Source organism: Apostichopus japonicus, chromosome 12 (genome assembly GCF_037975245.1).
Source record: "Apostichopus japonicus isolate 1M-3 chromosome 12, ASM3797524v1, whole genome shotgun sequence".
Taxonomy (NCBI): domain Eukaryota; kingdom Metazoa; phylum Echinodermata; class Holothuroidea; order Aspidochirotida; family Stichopodidae; genus Apostichopus; species Apostichopus japonicus.
The window spans coordinates 31,388,614-31,409,300 of NC_092572.1; the positions used below are offsets into that span (position 1 = coordinate 31,388,614).

Genomic DNA, 20,687 nt, shown 5'->3' on the forward strand with positions numbered 1-20,687 from the left:
ACACGATAAATATAATATATCCAATTTACTGTAAAACGTTCTATTAGAAAGGTAGGTTAAACAGGAAAGGGAAAACTACTCTAGTAGCTGACTTGAATAACATATCAGAAATCTTCTAGTTTCGATCAGTATGTATACGTGCATAGCACAAAAGACAATCAACCTTTGAACCGTGGAGCTCAATGCACAGTCGTGTACGTGTTTACAGTGGGCGTTGTTTATCAGTCACGCGATCAGTATTGATATGTACAGTGCTGTTCAGTGTAATAATCTGCATTCACATTGCCACTCTCACATCTCATTTCTATTTATCGTATTTCCACAACGTCGTTCTTACTACATTGGGGTAACTTTCTCCTCTTCGGGTTACATCAAGGTACTCTTCGTGATAATTTTCAGCTCGAGTGTGTTTTAAGTTGACGAAGAAGGATTCAAAGGATCCTTGATGCACACGGCAACATCACACAAGTGAATTAGAGCGGCTTTCAATGTAAGTGTTACCCTCTCTGTGTGTATTACAGCAGTACACATTTATAAGTATTATATATGTCAATGGCTGTGGTTTAGAAGGTAGCGTTATGGGGTACTCCGGTAGCGGGTATACTGTGACACATAAGTTAAACGAGACAGGTAGTCTATCGTGTTAATTAACAGAGATCACCATCTTAATACACTGCTTCTAACCCTAGATATAGTCAGGCGCGTAGCCAGGAATTTGCCAAGGGAGGGGCGAAACTGTAGATCCGGCATTGCAAACTATCTAAGCGTAGCGCCACCATGAGTTGGCGCGAAGCGTACAAGAAAATTTTGGCTGAAAATGCCTCCCAGATCGCTGGAAATGGCACTTCCCAGGCCTTGTAAGTTGCATCTTAGCATTTTCTCTGTTGAAAATACTAGCGATATCATAAAAACATTAAAAATTTTCTTTAAAAATACTGTATGCTCAGGGGGGGGGGGGGGCGGCTGCCCCCTTTGCCCCCACCCCCTTGGCTACGCGCCTGGATATAGTTATTTCAATGTATACCCTTTACCTATAAACCTTTTCTACTACAGGAAGTGTAGGTTAAAAACTTCCTGCTCATTCTAAGTAATATGTGTTTCATAATGGCAGATGATCTTGACAAGCTATTACATTCCTGATATATAATGTTAACTAACATTATTAAATTTCATAAATTGTTTACTTATTTATTGTATTGTTTTCGTGCATTGTGCATGGAGAAACACAGACAATATAGAACTGTCACATTTTGTGCTGAATTAAGATTTCCATTAATTATTTTAGACAATGAACTTCAGTTCAGCTATGGGAATATTCTTTAACTGGATTGATATTAGTATATCAGGTTTAAGCGTGAAGTTCTTATAGCGTTATTATGTAGCTTCCATATCACTCCATAATAAAAGCATTAACTCCTAGTGAGTGGTCAAACTCGATTCAGATGAAAAACTGTAGACTCCTCTTGACGCTCTTGCAATGTAGACCTATCTGTCAACTCGTAAAATACTTAGTTCATTATTGGAAATCTTAATGAGAGAACTAACATGTTTGGGATCAATATTTTTTACTGTTACACTATTTTGTTTATGTACATCACACTTGGTATTTATAATACCATTTGATACTGTATTTGAAGTACATTTAAAAAAAATTATATTTCTACTAAATATGATCTAATTTGACCGTACTAAGTTCAACATATTCATTCTTCCAAAGATTCAATCACTTCTGGGACGCACTTATTTTATGCTGTATATTTCTCAACATCAATGAAACCTTGTATTCAAATTATGTGTTCGGAAAGTAGCCTATTGAACATGCCTACAGTACAAAGAACAAACAACGCTGTGCGTATGTTAGACATATTTATATATATACAGTTTTCAAATCAGTATATGTTTAAGGTGCAATGCTGCTTACTGATACGAAAGATAGAAACATTTTGCATTTGTTTTGTATGATTAATATGAACCTTTAAGTACTATTATTTCGGTTTAGTTGAGCAGGATCGTGCACAACTTTGAGAAATCTGTCAGAAGATGGACTTTAGGGAGCTTCCCACCATCACACCGTAAGTAATACCTTCTTTAGTAACCCGCTTTATGTGACCCTCCTCCCACTTTACCGTATTAAGTCCCTCATTTCCCGTTCTCTTTAGACTGAAGGTATACACCTATCTCCCTCTTAACAACGCTTTATTCTAATATGTCATGAATATATCCATGTATTCCTTTCAGCGATGCTACGGTTAATTTCTTCCTCGGTTCTTTTTTCATTAAGTTGACAGAGGCATTAGGAATTTGTTTGATGGTGATGTCGTTATTTGTGCAGGTGCGTCTGTGTGTATGCGACACTGTTCGTAACCACAATAACTTAAAAAGTATATGATGGCCGAAGTTGATGCATTTTATATGGATTTGTCTTTAAGTTAGTAAAAAGAACCCAATAGAAATTGGTGGATGCAAATAGACATACGACGTCAACTGATGTCAAAGTCTGAAAACTTTATAAACGAGATAATCCAAGAAGGTCAATATCGTTAAACTTTATAGCCATAAGCCAAGCTCGGATGGACTTAATACTTGGTGTATTTACCTTACTGAGGACAATAATTTGTTGTTTTATATTGAGATTAAAAATCAATTGAGTTCAACACAGGTTACATTCTGAAATCCTTGTAAATACTGTAAATTAAAGCTTAGATGATATTCATACGTCGTATGTGAATCCACCCTAGCTAGTTCAAGAAACGTACTAAGTTCTAATGAGGTCCAAATAATAAAATCTTGTCATTATAGTATAAATAACGCATACTTTTTATATAAACATAACTCCAAAATTACAACTTCATACGTTGTAAGTCATTTTACCTTAGTGAGTACAAAGAAAGCATTTTGTTATGTTGGGGTCAAAGCTCATGTGAGGTCAATAGTGGTCAAAGTCTGATAATGTTGTTGTGACAGTGCCACAAATATTGAAACTTGAATGGGCTGAATGTGTGGTATAGAGATCCATATTAGTGAGTGCAAGAATCATTCTGTATTTATAGTGGAGGTCAAAGATCATTTAAGGTTAACAGTGATATCAGTCTGAGAATCATGTAAACACCATAACTCCAGAGGTGCAACTTAAATGAACTTCATAATTTGTAAGTACATTCACCTGGGTCAGTACAAATATATTGTTTTTTTATGAGGTCAAAGGTCATTCTAAATAAGACGTCAATGTCACTGATTCATTCAGGGCTCGCCCGTGTGTAGAAACAAACAGGTATAGTTAGCACACAGACCTATAAATATAGTAATACTCATTGTTGAAATCTCAGTATTCATGAATGCGACCGTAAATCTAAATTTAAATTATTTATCTTTTTTTCATAATGAAGCTATAGGTTTGCACTCTCGTATTTGAGGCTGTGGAATATGAATATTAGAAATAATGAGGAAAAATGCGGAATTTATATATTTTGATATTCAAAGGGAAGTCTTATAGTTGGTGTGTATTAGGTTGTTTTGTTGAGATACATTTCAGAGTAAAAGGCAGTGCGTTTGCTGATAAATGTAAACAACCGTTACTTGTTAGTTATACATGTTGCATTGGCGGCAACTAGTTCGTTTTCATAGCATCGTTTCCCGACAGCAAATAGTCTTCAAGGAAACCTCACGATAGAGAAGAATATCAAACAACATTGACAAGTGAAATTCAAAACCTGTCAATCAGAAGTTTGAAACTGAAAATAGAAGGATTATTCCGTTCTTAAATTTAGATTAAGAAGTAAATAAAACCGTTGCATATCAATGCCAATATATACATAAGTGCTTTGACTGCTATGGTGCAGACGGAATGGTGGTAACTAGAAAGAAGCAGGAAAATTTCATCTCTGAGGTAAATAAGTAACTCCATCTATTGTCGACGGACAAGACTTAGATACTGGCAGCTTTGTTTAAATTCACTAGCTTAGACAGAGAAATGGCTAAGGGGCGTGGCATACGGTAAATCACATGTTAATTTAACGTCCCCCTCTGTTTTTTGCGAGCGATTTATCGGCGTCTGCAGAAAATATCTGAGCGGTCAAACAAACATCGGGATCTTGATAACTGGTTCATTGATTTACATAAAAAGAAACATCATGTTAACTGCTTAATCGTCAAATATATTCGAAAGAGGCCCGGCGGGGTTTAGAGGGCCAAGCTCTCAGACATTGAAGCGTTTTAAAATATTTAAGTGGCGTATAGCAAGGAGCAACAGCCCCCCCCCCCCACAGCCCCTCCCCTAAATCGCTTTACTTACCATTTTGGTGGGTGTACGAAGAGACGTAAGAAAGTGATTTTTTTAAACGTTGTCTTTGGCGGATGGGTGCAAGGTTATTTTATTTTCGTTTGGATCCGCCTTACCAGAATATTTACGCCGCGGTGTTATTTCTTTTCAAGAGGACCATTCCTTGGGATGTGTTATTAGCCCTGGTGTACTGGATCTGTGTAGGTTTGGATATTCTTGTTCTCGAATAGCGCTTTGAAACACACACACATATTACTTTTCAGAGCGATTTTGTTTTATATCACTGGAATTTGTTTAAAGCCCTGGTGGGGGGAGGTGGTGACGAATTCACCGGAAGCTGTTAAAGTGTGAGAAATTCCTTCGCAGAGACTTGGAAGCATAATAATAAATGTGAGAGAAATGAAGTACTTTTACATTAAGGGTACAAATAAATAAGTGGTTTCATTTAATTGTAATCCCGATTCGATGTTCGTGAACACAATCAAGTGCTGAAATACTAACTAAGAGACAAACCGCACCGCTCCAACATCCCTCAAGGGGTGTAAAACCAGCCTGAATTAGGTGTGATTGCCCCACCGCTCCCCTTGATTGATTAAATGTATGCTCCGTGTGATCCTTGTAGACTAGAGTTTCCGTTCAAACATTAATGTATCATTTTACTTTTATTATTGATCTTATTGAATAGATGTCATACGGATAAAAGCCAGGTTTATCTATGAATAATTAGCCAGGTTTATTATTAACGTACCATTAATGTAGTTTGTCGTATAAATGAGGTGTTTGTATGATTTGATTTGATTAGTGAACAATGAAGAGCTGTGGATATTTTAAACGAAAGTATAATTAGGGGCGTATCCAGGATTTTCTAACCCGGGGGGCGCGAATTACTATCTAAGCGGAGCGCCACCATAGGTTGGCGCGGATCGTACAAGAAAATTTCTGGTTTTGATACCCACCAGATCACCGGAAATGGCACTTCTCGGGCTTGAAAATGACCAACCAGATGTACATTTTTGCCAGAGAACCAAGTAGTTCCCAATAGTTATTTTTTTCCATCCATAACCTTTTGGAAGATTGTCACCAGTCACACATCATGTTCGACCTCATTGCATGTCCTGTGGATCATTCATTGCTTTTGTAGGTGATTCTACGTCACGGCCCACAATATCCGAAAGCCCCACTTTTCAAGGTTTTAAGCCCATTATTTGTTCAGAATTTGAAAATTCACATTTCTCGTGAATAAAATCACTACAAACCAGACCCATAATGTTGCACAAAATTCAATCCATGGACAACCAATATAGAAAAACCTTCTTCAACCCCTAACAGACAGGTCAAAACTGCATTAGTAGAAGGAAGTATGATGAAGAATGTTGGTCAGGAAATTTTCGAAAATTCAGACACAGTTAATTTATTGGTGTAGAAATATTAAAACCTCTTATAACGGCTATTATAAAACTTCGTTGAAGGAAATGAAAAATACCAGATATTTCCGATATCAGATATTTCAAAACCGAACACTACACACATAGGCGTAGGAGGCGGGCGGGGGCTGCAGCCCCCTCCCCCAACCAATTTTTCCCACTGAAAATTCGGGCAATATGCTGAGAATTTTTCGGGCACTTACTGAAAGAAAAATAAATAGCAATGATGTAACTTAAGGAAATGAATAGTTTAAAAATTACCTCTTTGGTAATTAAAATAAAGTTCTAAGCTTGGCCGACTAATTCGTCATTACTACTGTAAAAGAGAGTTTTGACATAATTGGACCTGTATGCTTTCTCTCCATCTACATAAGACATTTCGTTGTTTACATTAGCATCCCGCGGTATACTGTGCAACTTTCACGGACCGTACGGTACACGATGCCATGCGATGTAATGACCGATGCTTGCTTATATGATATTGACATGTTGGACGCGCGCGGACCGCGCGAAAAATTTTGGTTATATTTTTCGGGCAAGTCGTTACAGCCCCCAAATCCAATTGGGCTCCTACGCCTTTGACTACACACATAGACAGTTTTGAGGCTGTTCATCCTGGAACATGCATTTTCATGCTCACTGATATGATGTGATATCTGCTCTTTGCTTTACAAATTCTAACTGGCGTGTAGCGAGTAATTTGCCAAGGGAGGGGCGAAGCCTGTACGCAAACTATATACGGCTCTGGCAAACTATCTAAGCGTAGCGCCACCATGAGTTGGCGCGAAGCGTAAAAGAAAATTTTGGCCGAAAATGCTTCCCAGATCGCTGGAAATGACACTTCCCAGGCCTTGTAAGTTGCATCTAATCATTGTCTATTTTGAAATTACTATAGCGATATCATAAAGAAAATTTGCTCGGAGGGGGGGGGGGGGCGTCATGCGTCATGTTCCCCGACGACTCGGTTGAGTTCAAGACCAGCCATATATATATATATATATATATATATATATATATATATATATATATATATATATATATATATATAGATACATTAGTGAGAGAGGAAAAATGGAACGTCAAAAATGGAGTTGTCGGTGTAAGGGGTAGGGTGAGGCGCACGTCCCCTACGTAATCCTCGATCTGTCACTGGCTACCCTTTGTATATAATAGCTATCAGCGCTGTTATTATAACTGTTCCTCTTTCTCTTCCCGAGGTCTTGGCGTTTATCTTTTACTCCCTCTTTTTCTCCTTTTTCTCTCTTTCTTCTTTTTCTTGATCCTTCCTTCCTCTCCTCCTTTTCTTTTTCCTTCCTCTTTTTCCCTTTTTTCTTATCTTTTTTTCTCTCCTCTTTTCCTTTCCCGGGGGGCGAGCGCCCCCAACGCCCCCCTCCCTGGATACGCGCCTGATAATTTAGCTATAGGCATTTCTCATGCCATATACAACCATTATATGTCTTTGAAATATCCATATTATATTGAACCAGAGGAACTTTACGCATGATCCCTTCCATAAATCTGTCTTTTGTGGTTTGTATTTCGGGTTTGGAGCTCAGAGAACAGATTAACGCCGTACACGGGCAATATCATAACTTTTGGTAAATCACTACAATACTGCATTGGTAAATCACTACAATACTGCATAATATTTGAAATTCCCTTCTGGATGTGCTTCTTTGTGAAGGATATAAGCGTAGGAAAGGGGTCCTTTTGTTCATTGAAATGCACTTTCTATATGATATATCCTTACAATTAAACCTATCTTTGATAAGAAGATGACGTCCCCTACTGCGAAAAGCACATTGCGGCCGCTTTGTAGAGTGTAACACTTTATTTGATAATGAATTGTGGAAGCCCGCCATCGATTTTTACATTTTCGCTTTATTTACATTGGTATAGCGCCATCGATTTAAAAACTTTCGCCCCGTTGTGTGTGTTTGCAAAATTGTGCGGAGGTCCTGGATCAGTTCTTTTCTGTTAGGTGTTGCAACTTCTGATAGTTGGCCAAGGGACCAACCCACCCGAAATTAATTAAGAAAAGAACTTTCTCAAAAGAGGAAGAAGGATCAGTATAGGGCCTTATTGCTTGCTACGCATGTTGCAGACAACTGCAAGCTTTGTGGAGAATCAAGGTCCTTAAAGGTCGGTATAGCTAGCCAGTATGTGGCCCTAAATTTATAGGACGCTAAAATTGCTAGAAGTTTTCAAAAAGTACTTTCCTTCATGTCTTTACTCTCCAAATTGTTCTCAACATTTTTAAGGAACACTCAAGATAACTGAAAATCCGAGTGAGGAAAATTTCCTTGAAGGTTGACATTAAAACATTTTTGACCAAACGTGACCGGCATATTTGAATGATATAATACAATATCTTTCTTACCCGCCCGTTTCCTACTTTCTTAGCGATGTTTTCCTTGCTGTTTTTGCTCAGTTTTTTGCTTACTTTTATTGAAAAAATGGCCTAAAATCGATTGAAATTTATTGGCCTCAAATATGTTATATATACATAGAAAGTAGGAAACGGGCGGGTAAGAAAGATATTGTATTATATCATAAATATTTCATCGATCGTTTCCATGTGGTGTTACTTTTCAGCACAATGTACGCCCGTGATCTGGGCGCTCGACGACAGCCCGTCTTACGGGTCAATCGCCTATTATATACTGTATATATGTCATATAAATTAATACACTCAATCGTGTAAACATGTATCTCCATCCATCCTATAGCTCGTTCTTAGAGCGAAAATTCTCTCAACATACTCGATCCGTTAGTGTAATTGTTTGCTTATTTATTGATAGTTGTTTACAATTTATTCTGAATTGGCAGGGGGGGGGGGGCTTCGATCAGGTTCTGTAAATTTTTCCTGTTAATTCTTTTTTACGTTCTTTCTTAATTTGCACGAGGAGGAGTTCAGTCTGAGAATATTATACACGTAATCACCAGCGGCTATATGCCAAGTTTCTGAGAAACCTAAATAATTTATTGTTTGTTTGTTAATTTTAATAATTAATAAATCACAGCATAATGTTCACCCGTGATCCGAGTGCTCGACGAAAGCCCGTCTTACGGGCCTATCGCTTATACTGTATGTCATATGAATTGATACACTCAATCGTGTAAATAGCTATTTCCATATCCCAGAGCTCGTGTTTAGGGCGAAATTCCTCTCAACATGTTCGCAAATATACTCGATCCGTTAGTTTGTTTAGTTGTTTGTTTATTTGTTTATTTTTTGTTTATTATTTAGTATTAACACTTTGGGGGAGGGTGTTTCAGCTTCCGTTATTTTCTTGTTTTTGTTATGAAAACGTACATTCTCCAGCGACTATATGCATAGTGTATGACAACATTCTCCGTTACCATGGATACGGCCTTGTAAACTTGACCTAATATTGTACTTTTTTTTGCCTTGTATATATTAAAGAGTTCATCGTACGCAGTTGCCCAGGTTTACCGGTGAAGGCGAATGTGAGCTGTGCGATATGTCGGTGGATTCTACCAAAGTTGCTGTTAGCGGTTACAACCAAGGCACACGGACATCATTCATAGACCTGTTAGCATTAAATATTCCTGATTCTTCGTCGCCATTTATAACTCGGTTTTATTCTAAAGAATTTAAGAATCATTCAAGATGGCCGCCTCGTCGTTATGTTTCATTCTTGGATGATTCTCGTATAGTCACTGTGTGTGGTAAACAGTTGGATGTCCTCAATATCAAGACAGACGACATACCCACACACAGTGATCGGTTACGCGATGGAGAAGCCAAGTGTATGACTATCAGAGAGGAAGAGATATTTATTGGTTTGATTTCTAACGAGGTGATTGTGTTTGATTTTAGTTTAAATAAAATCAAGACAATCACCTTGGAAGGATTAGAAGGTGATCATCCTGAAGATATAACAGTTTATGGAGATAATCTGTTTATATCTACAGACGATGATAGAACCATTAGATACAACATGGAGGGAGTGATGTTACATGAATACAACACACCAGACTTCCAATCTGCAAGCAGTATCACTGTAAGCAGTGAGTTTGGTCTGGTGTTTGTATCATGTAAGTATCTCCACATTGCTGTTGTTGTTTTCTCTCTCTCTGAGAATCATAAATTGTTTACTTTCCGAGTTATTGATGAGTGGTCGTTGGATAGAATCAAGATAAACGATGTAAACAGGTTTATGTTTATAACAACAAGACGAGGAACACTGAGTGTATACAGCACAGTAAGTACAGTAGGATAGTGTAAACAAGTAAACATAGGAATTTTATTTTACATCTAGAATAATGAAAATAGGCTAGAAAAACTACCAAGTTAGGTTACAGTGACTGCGAACATTTCTGTAGATTACGTTTATTTGTACTGTTTTTGCGAGTCTTGGAAATAATATGAAATTTGGGAGTAAAATTTTAATAGGATTGAAGCAGCAAAACCTCTTATAGCAACACATACATACAGTACAGTGTAAATTAATTCCAAAATCCTCTGAAATTTCTTGCATTATAAAAAACTGTGTAGACCTCCAATAGAAACATATTTGGCTTCGGTGCATACGAACATCTCCTAAGATCACACTAATTGCTATTTTGTGGCAATATGAATAAATATAGAGAAAAAATGAGAAGAAAATTTTAATAGGATTGAAGTAGCAAAACCTCTCATAGCAATTACATACATACAGCACAGGGCGAATAATTTTCAAAATCCTCTGAAATTACTTGCATTATAAAAAACTGTGTAGACCTCCAATAGAAACATATTTGGGTTCGGTGCATACAAACATCTCCTAAGAGCACACTTATTGCTGTTTTAAGGCAATATTAATGAATTTAGAGCAAAAAATTAGAAGAAAATTTTAATAGGATTGAAGCAGCAAAACCTCTCATAGCAATACATACATACAGCACAGGGCGAATACATTCCAAAATCCTCTGAAATTTCTTGCATTATAAAAAACTGTGTAGACCTCCAATAGAAACATATTTGGGTTCAGTGCATACGAACATCTCCTAAGAGCACACTTATTGCTATTTTGTGGCAATATGAATAAATTTAGAGAAAAAAAGAGAAGAAAAATTGTGTAGGATTAAAGTAACAAAACCTCTCATTGCAACACATACATACAGTACAGGGCGAATAATTGTCTAAATCCTCTGAAATTTCTTGCATTATAAAAAATTGTATAGACCTCCAATAGAAACATATTAGGGTTCGGTGCATAAGAACATCTCCTAAGAGCACACTTATTGCTATTTTGTGGCAATATGAATAAATTTAGAGAAAAAAAGAGAAGAAAAATTGTGTAGGATTAAAGTAACAAAACCTCTCATTGCAACACATACATACAGTACAGGGCGAATAATTGTCTAAATCCTCTGAAATTTCTTGCATTATAAAAAATTGTATAGACCTCCAATAGAAACATATTAGGGTTCGGTGCATACGAACATCTCCTAAGAGCACACTTATTGCTATTTTGTGGCAATATGAATAAATTTAGAAAAAAAATGAGAAGAAAATTTTAATAGGATTGAAGTAGCAAAACCTCTCATAGCAATTACAGTACATACATACAGCACAGGGCGAATAATTGTCTAAATCCTCTGAAATTTCTTGCATTATAAAAAATTGTATAGACCTCCAATAGAAACATATTAGGGTTCGGTGCATACGAACATCTCCTAAGAGCACACTTATTGCTATTTTGTGGCAATATGAATAAATTTAGAGAAAAAAAGAGAAGAAAAATTGTGTAGGATTAAAGTAACAAAACCTCTCATTGCAACACATACATACAGTACAGGGCGAATAATTGTCTAAATCCTCTGAAATTTCTTGCATTATAAAAAATTGTGTAGACCTCCAATAGAAACATATTAGGGTTCGGTGCATACGAACATCTCCTAAGAGCACACTTATTGCTATTTTGTGGCAATATGAATAAATTTAGAAAAAAAATGAGAAGAAAATTTTAATAGGATTGAAGTAGCAAAACCTCTCATAGCAATTACAGTACATACATACAGCACAGGGCGAATAATTTTCAAAATCCTCTGAAATTACTTGCATTATAAAAAACTGTGTAGACCTCCAATAGAAACATATTTGGGTTCGGTGCATACGACCATCTCCTACGAGCACACTTATTGCTGTTATAAGGCAATATTAATGAATTTAGAGCAAAAAATTAGAAGAAAATTTTAATAGGATTGAAGCAGCAAAACCTCTCAATAGCAACAAATACATTCAGTACAGGGCAAATAATTTTCAAAATCCTCTGAAATTTCTTGCATTATAAAAAACTGTGTAGACCTCCAATAGAAACATATTTGAGTTCTGTGCATACGAATATCTCCTAAGAGCACACTTATTGCTATTTTGTGGCAATATCAATCAATTTAGGGAAAAATGAGAAGAAAAATATTAATAGGATTGAAGTAACAAAACCTCTCATTGCAACACATACATATAGTACAGGGCAAATAATTTTCAAAATCCTCTGATATTTCTTGCTTTATAAAAACTGTTAAGACCTCAAATAGAACAATATTTGGGTTCGGTGCATACGAACATCTCCTAAGAGCACACTTATTGCTATTTTTTGACAATATCAATAAATTTAGGGAAGAAATGAGGAGAAATTTTAATAGGATTGAAGTACAGTAGCAAAACCTCTCATAGCAATTACAGTACATACATACAGCACAGGGCGAATAATTTTCAAAATCCTCTGAAATTACTTGCATTATAAAAAAACTGTGTAGACCTCCAATAGAAACATATTTGGGTTCGGTGCATACGACCATCTCCTACGAGCACACTTATTGCTGTTTTAAGGCAATATTAATGAATTTAGAGCAAAAAATTAGAAGAAAATTTTAATAGGATTGAAGCAGCAAAACCTCTCAATAGCAACAAATACATTCAGTACAGGGCAAATAATTTTCAAAATCCTCTGAAATTTCTTGCATTATAAAAAACTGTGTAGACCTCCAATAGAAACATATTTGAGTTCTGTGCATATGAATATCTCCTAAGAGCACACTTATTGCTATTTTGTGGCAATATCAATCAATTTAGGGAAAAATGAGAAGAAAAATATTAATAGGATTGAAGTAACAAAACCTCTCATTGCAACACATACATATAGTACAGGGCAAATAATTTTCAAAATCCTCTGATATTTCTTGCTTTATAAAAACTGTTAAGACCTCAAATAGAACAATATTTGGGTTCGGTGCATACGAACATCTCCTAAGAGCACACTTATTGCTATTTTTTGACAATATCAATAAATTAAGGGAAGAAATGAGGAGAAATTTTAATAGGATTGAAGTACAGTAGCAAAACCTCTCATAGCAACATATACATACAGTACAGGGCAAATAATTTTCAAATCCTCTGAAATTTCTTTCATTATATAAACTGTGTAGACCCTTAATACAGTTTCGTTACTAGGATTTAAAAAGCCTTGAAACTCACTCAGAAAAACTAATGTCCCTGCAGTCCATGAAAACATGCCCTTTAAAATTCCTGTACATGAACACACAATACTTAGCTATAATGACTCCTGACAAGACATTGGCTTGTGCCCAACAGAAGCCCATATTTATACTGTTGGTCAAGAAAGAAAAATCAAATTTATGATGAATTTTGTAGCTACTTCACAGCAACAAAACTGTCAAGTTCGGGAGCGGGAAATTTTTCAGTAAACTCTAACGGGGAAATCCCTCATCTAGTAATAATAACAACAACAAGTAGCACTCTAACCACTTCGGCCCATTTGCAACTTCTGACTTAGACAACAGGTTGCCATGGCAACAAACACTGTTGTTTAGGCTGCATGTACCTAGGCAACCCCTTGGACCAAAAGTAGGCTACAAAGCAGAGACTATATCACATAGAATATCAGCTTTATCTGGTCTGATGGAATCTGTACCAATTAGGAGTGACTATTAAGGCTGCTAATACTTGCTAACATTCTAAAAAATCCTTAATAGAGCCTCAGTCCTATCTACTAATATATATTGCTACAAATCTTTCACCCAGAAGTTGATGGAAAGTTCAGCAAATCCTGTCACCATGGCAACTATTAAAAGTGTAGCATTGCATCATGGGATCTAAAGTGCTCAAATGGCGACACTTATACCAACTGAAAAATAAATGTGAGTGCATTAGAGGGACGGGTAATGCTCGACATAATCACAGCAATACATAATAAAACTTATAAATATCCCAATGCGGGTTCTCGTTGGACCAATAACCTGAAGCACTTTCAATTCTCTCACATTAATTCAATGTAGGTTAGGACTTAACCATACACACATTATGGCTGAGGGAATATAAGTGCCATAATCAACCCTGTAAACAGCTATTAAACAATGTTCAGTTAAAATGATACAGAATTTACACACATTACAATAGTAATTACTGTACCTGTAGACTCACTATAGCTGTTACTGGTATTAAGTCCTAAATAATAAATACATTCTTTGTGCATGCTGCCACCATAGGAGATCAATATACTAATTAATTCAAAATTACACTTAATAAGGACTGGTACTCAGTGTGCACATTGCTATCACAGAACTAACCTGCATAGTGCATACATTCACATGTAATAAACAGAAGGTATGCACAATGTAACTGACTAGGCTCCTGAGGGGTTTGGGGCAAAGTTTAAAGATGAACTCTTTACCTGTATTGAAATTAATGTAACTAATTTCTAACAGTCTTATAGCTTGTCTCTACTGCAGATGCATGACAGCTTGGAGTGTCTTGATGAATGGTAGAGTTGCTTGTAGTGTTCAACCGATTAACCTAATCGGAATCGGAATCGGTACGAAAATTGCATAATCGGAACATAATCGGAATCGGTAAAAATTACGTGGAATACCAATTATGTGATACCGATTATTCAAAAACATATGGAAGGTGAAAATATCATTATTCAAAAGCATATGGGAGTTGAAAATATCAACTGATGTATTAGGTTTGTTCTTTTACTACGAAATATTAAAATAAGACATCCATACGTCTTTCACAGTGTATACTTTCATCAAATTAGGCTGCCAGGGTCGCCGATTTTGCTTCCCTCGTGGTTAGTGACTTCATATTTCTTGGCACAGTAAACATAGCAGCAATACCAATTTCGCGAATTAAAGAATGTGCTGGACAGGGTCGGAAATAAGCGGGGGCAATGGGCGATTCGCCCTCGCAAATGCTAAAAAGACCTAAAGCACAATTACGAGTGCGAAAAAGAAAAAAGAAATATAAGAAAATCGCCCTCGTTATATCAGGTGTCTGTGTAAATTAATTGTGACATGCGTTTGCTTTAGCTAGGAATTGCAGTTGCAGGCGAATCGCGCAAACAGTTTTCACATCTCGCATCAAATTTGAAGCAGTGCGAGAGGGTCACGCACAATCACCGGGAAGTTCCCGTGGCAAATTACGGCCTGCACAAAGCAATTTCAGTACCAGCGAAAATAACCTAAAATCCTCACAAATCGCCGACCACGTGGTAGCCTTATTTCACACTAAGTCAACTGCATGGAAATCTAACCTTGCCATCTGTTTATTCGCTCCAGTTGTGTCGCAAATAAAAAATAAAAAATATCCAAGGAAACTGCAATCTTCGACCACATGTTAGCCTAACAACCACACTAAGTCAATGGGAAATGTAGCCTAACCATCGGTTTGCAAAAAAAAAGAAGCGTAGCTTAGTTTACAACTTTCAATTTGCTGGAAATCGGCATTTGTTTGGAAGGTACTGTATGTGATATGTCTTAAAGAGGGAATGTTTTATTTTATATTGGAGTAGTTTCTAGTTGTTATTATTTCTTTACATCAATCTGGTATTACATTTTAGAGTAATTTTAAACAAGATACGATGATAAAATTTGCTTTGCAGTTTGATTGGCCTAAGCTTACATTTTCTAATTGAACCTGAATGGAGTTAAATAGGTAACGAATAGGTATGTTTAACTTCAAATTCCTAACATTTCTATTTGTCCTTAAACGGTATAATATTAAAAATAAGTACAAAATAATGTCGGAATGGAGGCAATTTGTCATTAAAATTTACACTTTGGTAAAGATTGAAGATGGATGGTTTGTCTAAGATACTTTTTGAGATGGATATTTTGAGTAACTATTCTTAACCCATTTCAAGCCATTAACAGGTGACATTCCCGTCGAGGTGGTTAGGCCATTCGCTTAGCACAGTGCTGACTAGGTAGGATGTCATATTTCTGTATTTTGGAAATTTAAAAAAAAAAAAAACTTTTTTTTTTCTTTCCGAGAAACTCCAGAGGTAATTTGGTTCATGCAAAATGATACCTTAGAGCATTGTATAACAACGAAGCAAAAGGAAACAGGGGAAAATCACAACAATAATTGTTTCTGTCAAACTTTATTGCTGATTTCGTATCTATAGACGGGATATTTTCTCATTTTCAAATAATCGGAATCGGTACGATTATGAAAAAAATAATCGGTAATCGGTATTTTCTGTTATGCATAATCGGTTGAACACTAGTTGCTTGCAAACATTAGTGTCTTTTAGAAATTTAAAACAAAGAAGCTTTGAGAGAAATAATTTTTCCCACCCTACTAGACAAGATTTTACTTAAACCAAGCTACACTGTAGCCAGGAAAATTAAAATTGCTGAAAGTAAAGTAGGGTTTAGATGGAAATTTCCCAGTGAAGTTGCAAGTTAGCAACCTTTTGGAGAGCTAAAACTTTCCAGAGATCCCTAACTAGTTCTTCTTCATAATATACATTTCACTGTTGTTCAGATTGTTATTTGTGAGATTTTTTGAATCACTTTTAACTCTCCAGCAGAGGAGAGAGGCCTTTGTGACGTCATTGCGTTGTATTCACAGCCGTACGCAAATTCTGTACACATTCCTGTGTTTTGTATCAAGGCCAAGCTCAGAGAGAGATATGATTGAGTGTGACCAAATATGAATGGATGTCAAACTTAGCAGGTGGATGTCATGTAGAAATGAATCACATTGTTTTGGTTCCTTGCTTTAGCAAAAGGATCCTATGTAGTCAACATGTGTGTGTGTGTGTCCCTAGCACTTGCTTGGGTACACTGTAACTCAACAAGGACAAGTTGAACATAACTCAAACTTGGTATTTAGATCCACCATAGTGAGAAGGTAGGCCTATTGTTTTCGGTACCTGTAAATGTCAGGGCAGAAAAACAAAAAATAATAAACAAAGCAATAACTCCCATTGACAGGGTCCGACATGTTTGCTATTTTGGAACTAGTTGTAAATTGGGTAGGGGATCATTTTCAAACATAACAGTTGTGTGATCCAAGGTCAACAAAGGTCAATTAGGGGTCAAAACTAGTATTTTTGCGATAACTTGAGAATAAAATGTCCATCAAGGTTGGGAGTTATGCTATTGTAATCCATTAGTCATTTTGTGACCTTTAACCTAATGTTGACCTCTGGTGACCTGTATTAGTTTCTTTGGTTATTTCAAGTTTTGTGGCCATATTCTAAAATGGCCTTCCGATCAAAATTGTCCATGGATTGACTCCTGTGCGACCTTCGGGTGCAAAGTTATCAGAGGTTAAGGTTATTTTAATAAAATATGCTCATTTTAGGAGATACAGGGCACAGAAAAAAGTTTGTCTATATATTAATATATGATAGAGCTCTGTGTACTCTATAGACGAAACTAACTCCCGCTTTGATCAGACACCCGGTTCTTAAGTTATGAGGTGCCAATGGTTGGATTTGATACCTTCTTAGCAATAACATTGTGTGTGTACATTGGAGTGCACATCATTGAGGTGAACATTTTTAATAAAAACAGTCATGTCATCCAATGTCATTCAAGGTCACTTATGGGCAAAAAATCTACCCACTTCTGCTAAATTTTGCAACAACTTCCAATTACGAAGGCTAAAATGGCTGGTATATTGGGGCCAGTTGTTAATGAAGTAGGGGCACATTTACCAAAAGAACCGTGATGTAATCCAAGGTCGCCAAAGGTCAATTATGGGTTAAATATGTTTTTTTTGCAATAACTTGTGAAACTCCCACTGACAGAGTCTGACATTGTTGATATTTTGGGACTAGTTGTAAATGGGGTAAGCAATCATTCCAAACATAACATATGTCATCTAAGTTCGCCTATGGGCAAAAAACTGCCCAGTTATACTAATTATTGCAACAACTTCCAGTGAAGAAGTCTGACATGGCTGATATATTGGGACAAGTTGTGAATGGAGTAGTTGCACATTTTTCTAAATACCTGTTATGTCATCTAAGGTCACCAAAGGTCAATTATATGGCTCAAAATGTTTTTTTGGGGGGGGGGGGGGCAATAACTTGTGAAACTCCAACTGATGGGGTCTGAGATGGTTGACTTTTTAGGACTAGTTGTGAATCTAGGTTAAGCGATCATTTCCAACATAACAGTCATGTGATCCAAGGTCAACAAAATTCAATTATGGGTCAAAACCTCAATCTCCAAACTGATCAAAATTGTCCATGGTTGACCCCTGTGCGAACTTCATGGGCAAAGTTATCAGAGGTCAAGGTTTTGTTTGGCTTTGAGAGGTGGACCTCTGTTGACCTCACATGACCTTGGAATAGCGCCTCCAGTGACCTGTATTAGTTTTTAGTTGAATATTTGAATTTTTGTGGCCATATTTTAAATGTCCATGGGGTGACTCCTGTGCAACCAAAGTTATTAAGTACAGTTAGGATGATTCTGCAAGTTCTTATAAACAAATCTAACAAAAGTCAACAAATTCTCAAAAGGACCAATCACTGATTTGTGATATTTATGGCAATGATATCGTGTGTGTACATTCAACCATGAAATAACAATTTTAGGATAGTGCTTCTAAAGTCCTTATAAGCAAGGAACCATAGTGCCCTTGGGCTCTTGTTTAGTAATAAGATGAATCCCGCTTTCATGAAGGTAAAATATGGGAAATTCTTGTCCAAATGATAAGTATGAAAGAGAAACATGGATGGGTCTCACTGTAGTCTAGCACATGAATATCCCTCAATTGATTAGGTGAACTCTTTATCTTTTGATCGTGGTCATAGGTCATTTGAGGTCAGCAGGGACAAAATATGTGAAAGCCTTGTAATTTTAAACAATGTCTCGATTCACAACCAGTTATTTCATCAAACCTTTAATGTAGTTTGCCTTTTTTGGTGTCTTATTCAGTTCCTATGCTGAAAGCATCAGGAACCTATATTAAATTTCAAGTTTGCTTGTACAGTACTGTATTTGTATTACTGTGTCTGCATGTGATGCCTAAACACAAAAAATTTCAAGACTCCAGCCAGTTAGATTTGGCATATAACAAGCAACAATGTTTCTTAAACTTTACACATGCAGTTTACAATGCCATCTAGACAGAGTTTGAAATGGGAGAGGGAGTCTGATGTCCCCCTGAAAGAGGGGTCTCAGACACAGTATTGTCCACCCATTGGATAATTATTAGCTCATACCAGCATGCTGGTGTGAGCTATTGTTACAGTGCGGCGTCTATCACTCTATCACTCTATCATTCTATCACTCTATCACTCTATCCGTCAACAATTGGTAAAACCGCTCCCACTCGCACAGTGTTTGATGGAATTTTATGAAACTTGGACACAAGGACCATTGGGTATAGGGCTATCAGAGATGGTCCAAAATGTGGGGTCAAAGGTCACCTGTGGGCTGTAATGGGCCATTTTGTGGAAATACGCAAAATGCTTCTTCTCCTACAGATTCCATGGTACAATGCTGAGGGTTTGTCACGATAGTGCTATGGTAGTTTTACCTTCAGGGTGTTCATGAATTTGAGATCAAAGATCAACTAGGGGTCTTTTGTGGCCCGGGCCGTGGCCCTATATTTTCAAATTGCTCCTGTTCGTACAGTGTATGGCCAATTATAATGAAACTTGGTCACAATGTTCCTCGGGATGAGAGTTACGAGGGGTGTTCGGAAAATTGAGGTCAAAGGTCATTTAGGGGGTCATCGGGGGTCATTCTTTGTAATATTTTCAAATATCTCAATCTCCTCAAGATTTTGATGCATCATATTCAAAGTTGAAATGATGATTGTTGGATTGTGTATGAATAAGGTGATGCCTAAAAATTTTTGGTAAAAAGTTAATTAATTACAATTAATCCCCATTGTTTAAGAAAATCTGAGCCTTCACTTTTTGCCAAAGCTCCTTTAATTTGTCTCCCAATCCCTGCAGTGTTTGTTTACATTTGTGGTTAAGCTCTGCAGAGGCTGTTAGTGGAATTAAAGCAGGACTGGGAGTTGTTATTAACTATTGAACTGTAAGCATGAGAGCCCTACAGCCAATCAGCACTTGCCGATTCTTAGAAGTCTTTGAGCCTGAGGTATGTAGGTGTGACAGGGAATAGTGTCCGGGCGTCTCACGGACACTATTCCACGGGAATTGTGTCCGTAGGACAACTTTCTCGGGGGGAATTGTGTCCGGCGGACAGTATTATCTGTCCGGACGGACACTATTAACTAGGAAAAAACGTCCGTGTGTGGTGATTTCCTGTCCGCGCGGACAGGATGAGAGAATAGCACGGATAAATGTGTCCTACAAGCTCTTCTGTATGGAAACGTAGTGCAAAAACATCAGGACAGCAAGGCTTCTTTGGAGTATGCCTTTTCAGCTTAATTGCATTTCTTAATGGCAGGATTTATAGAGGAACTTTAGACCAATTTCGCTACATGATGAATGGCTCATATATGGTCATTGATTTCTTGCATGATACTATTTGGACAGACACAAATGAATGGAAATATCAATTTAATTTAAAATTTATTGCAAATTTAATTCTCCTTCATGTTCTCTGCTGCATAAGATAAATACATTTCTAAAAAATGACAAAAGTGCTGCAAGACTCGTGCAACATCCTACGTCTATTGTGACATAGAACAACTGTATCTGTTTCTTTATTTTTAGTACAAGCTGTTTCAAATA

General features: G+C 36.8%; 1 protein-coding gene across 5 annotated transcripts in view; it reads left to right on the forward strand.

Moving 5' to 3' along the window:
• Positions 1-210: 210 nt before the first annotated feature.
• The window catches only part of LOC139977738 (uncharacterized), a 66,433-nt gene continuing 45,956 nt past the window's right edge, over positions 211-20,687 (forward strand). For all 5 annotated transcript variants that reach the window (XM_071987302.1, XM_071987304.1, XM_071987306.1 and 2 more), the window contains exons 1-3: positions 211-490; positions 2,000-2,072; positions 9,131-9,932. In XM_071987302.1, coding sequence (XP_071843403.1) covers positions 2,041-2,072; positions 9,131-9,932 — 834 coding nt within the window. In that variant the 5' untranslated portion in view covers positions 211-490; positions 2,000-2,040. The remainder of the gene's footprint in view (positions 491-1,999; positions 2,073-9,130; positions 9,933-20,687) is intronic.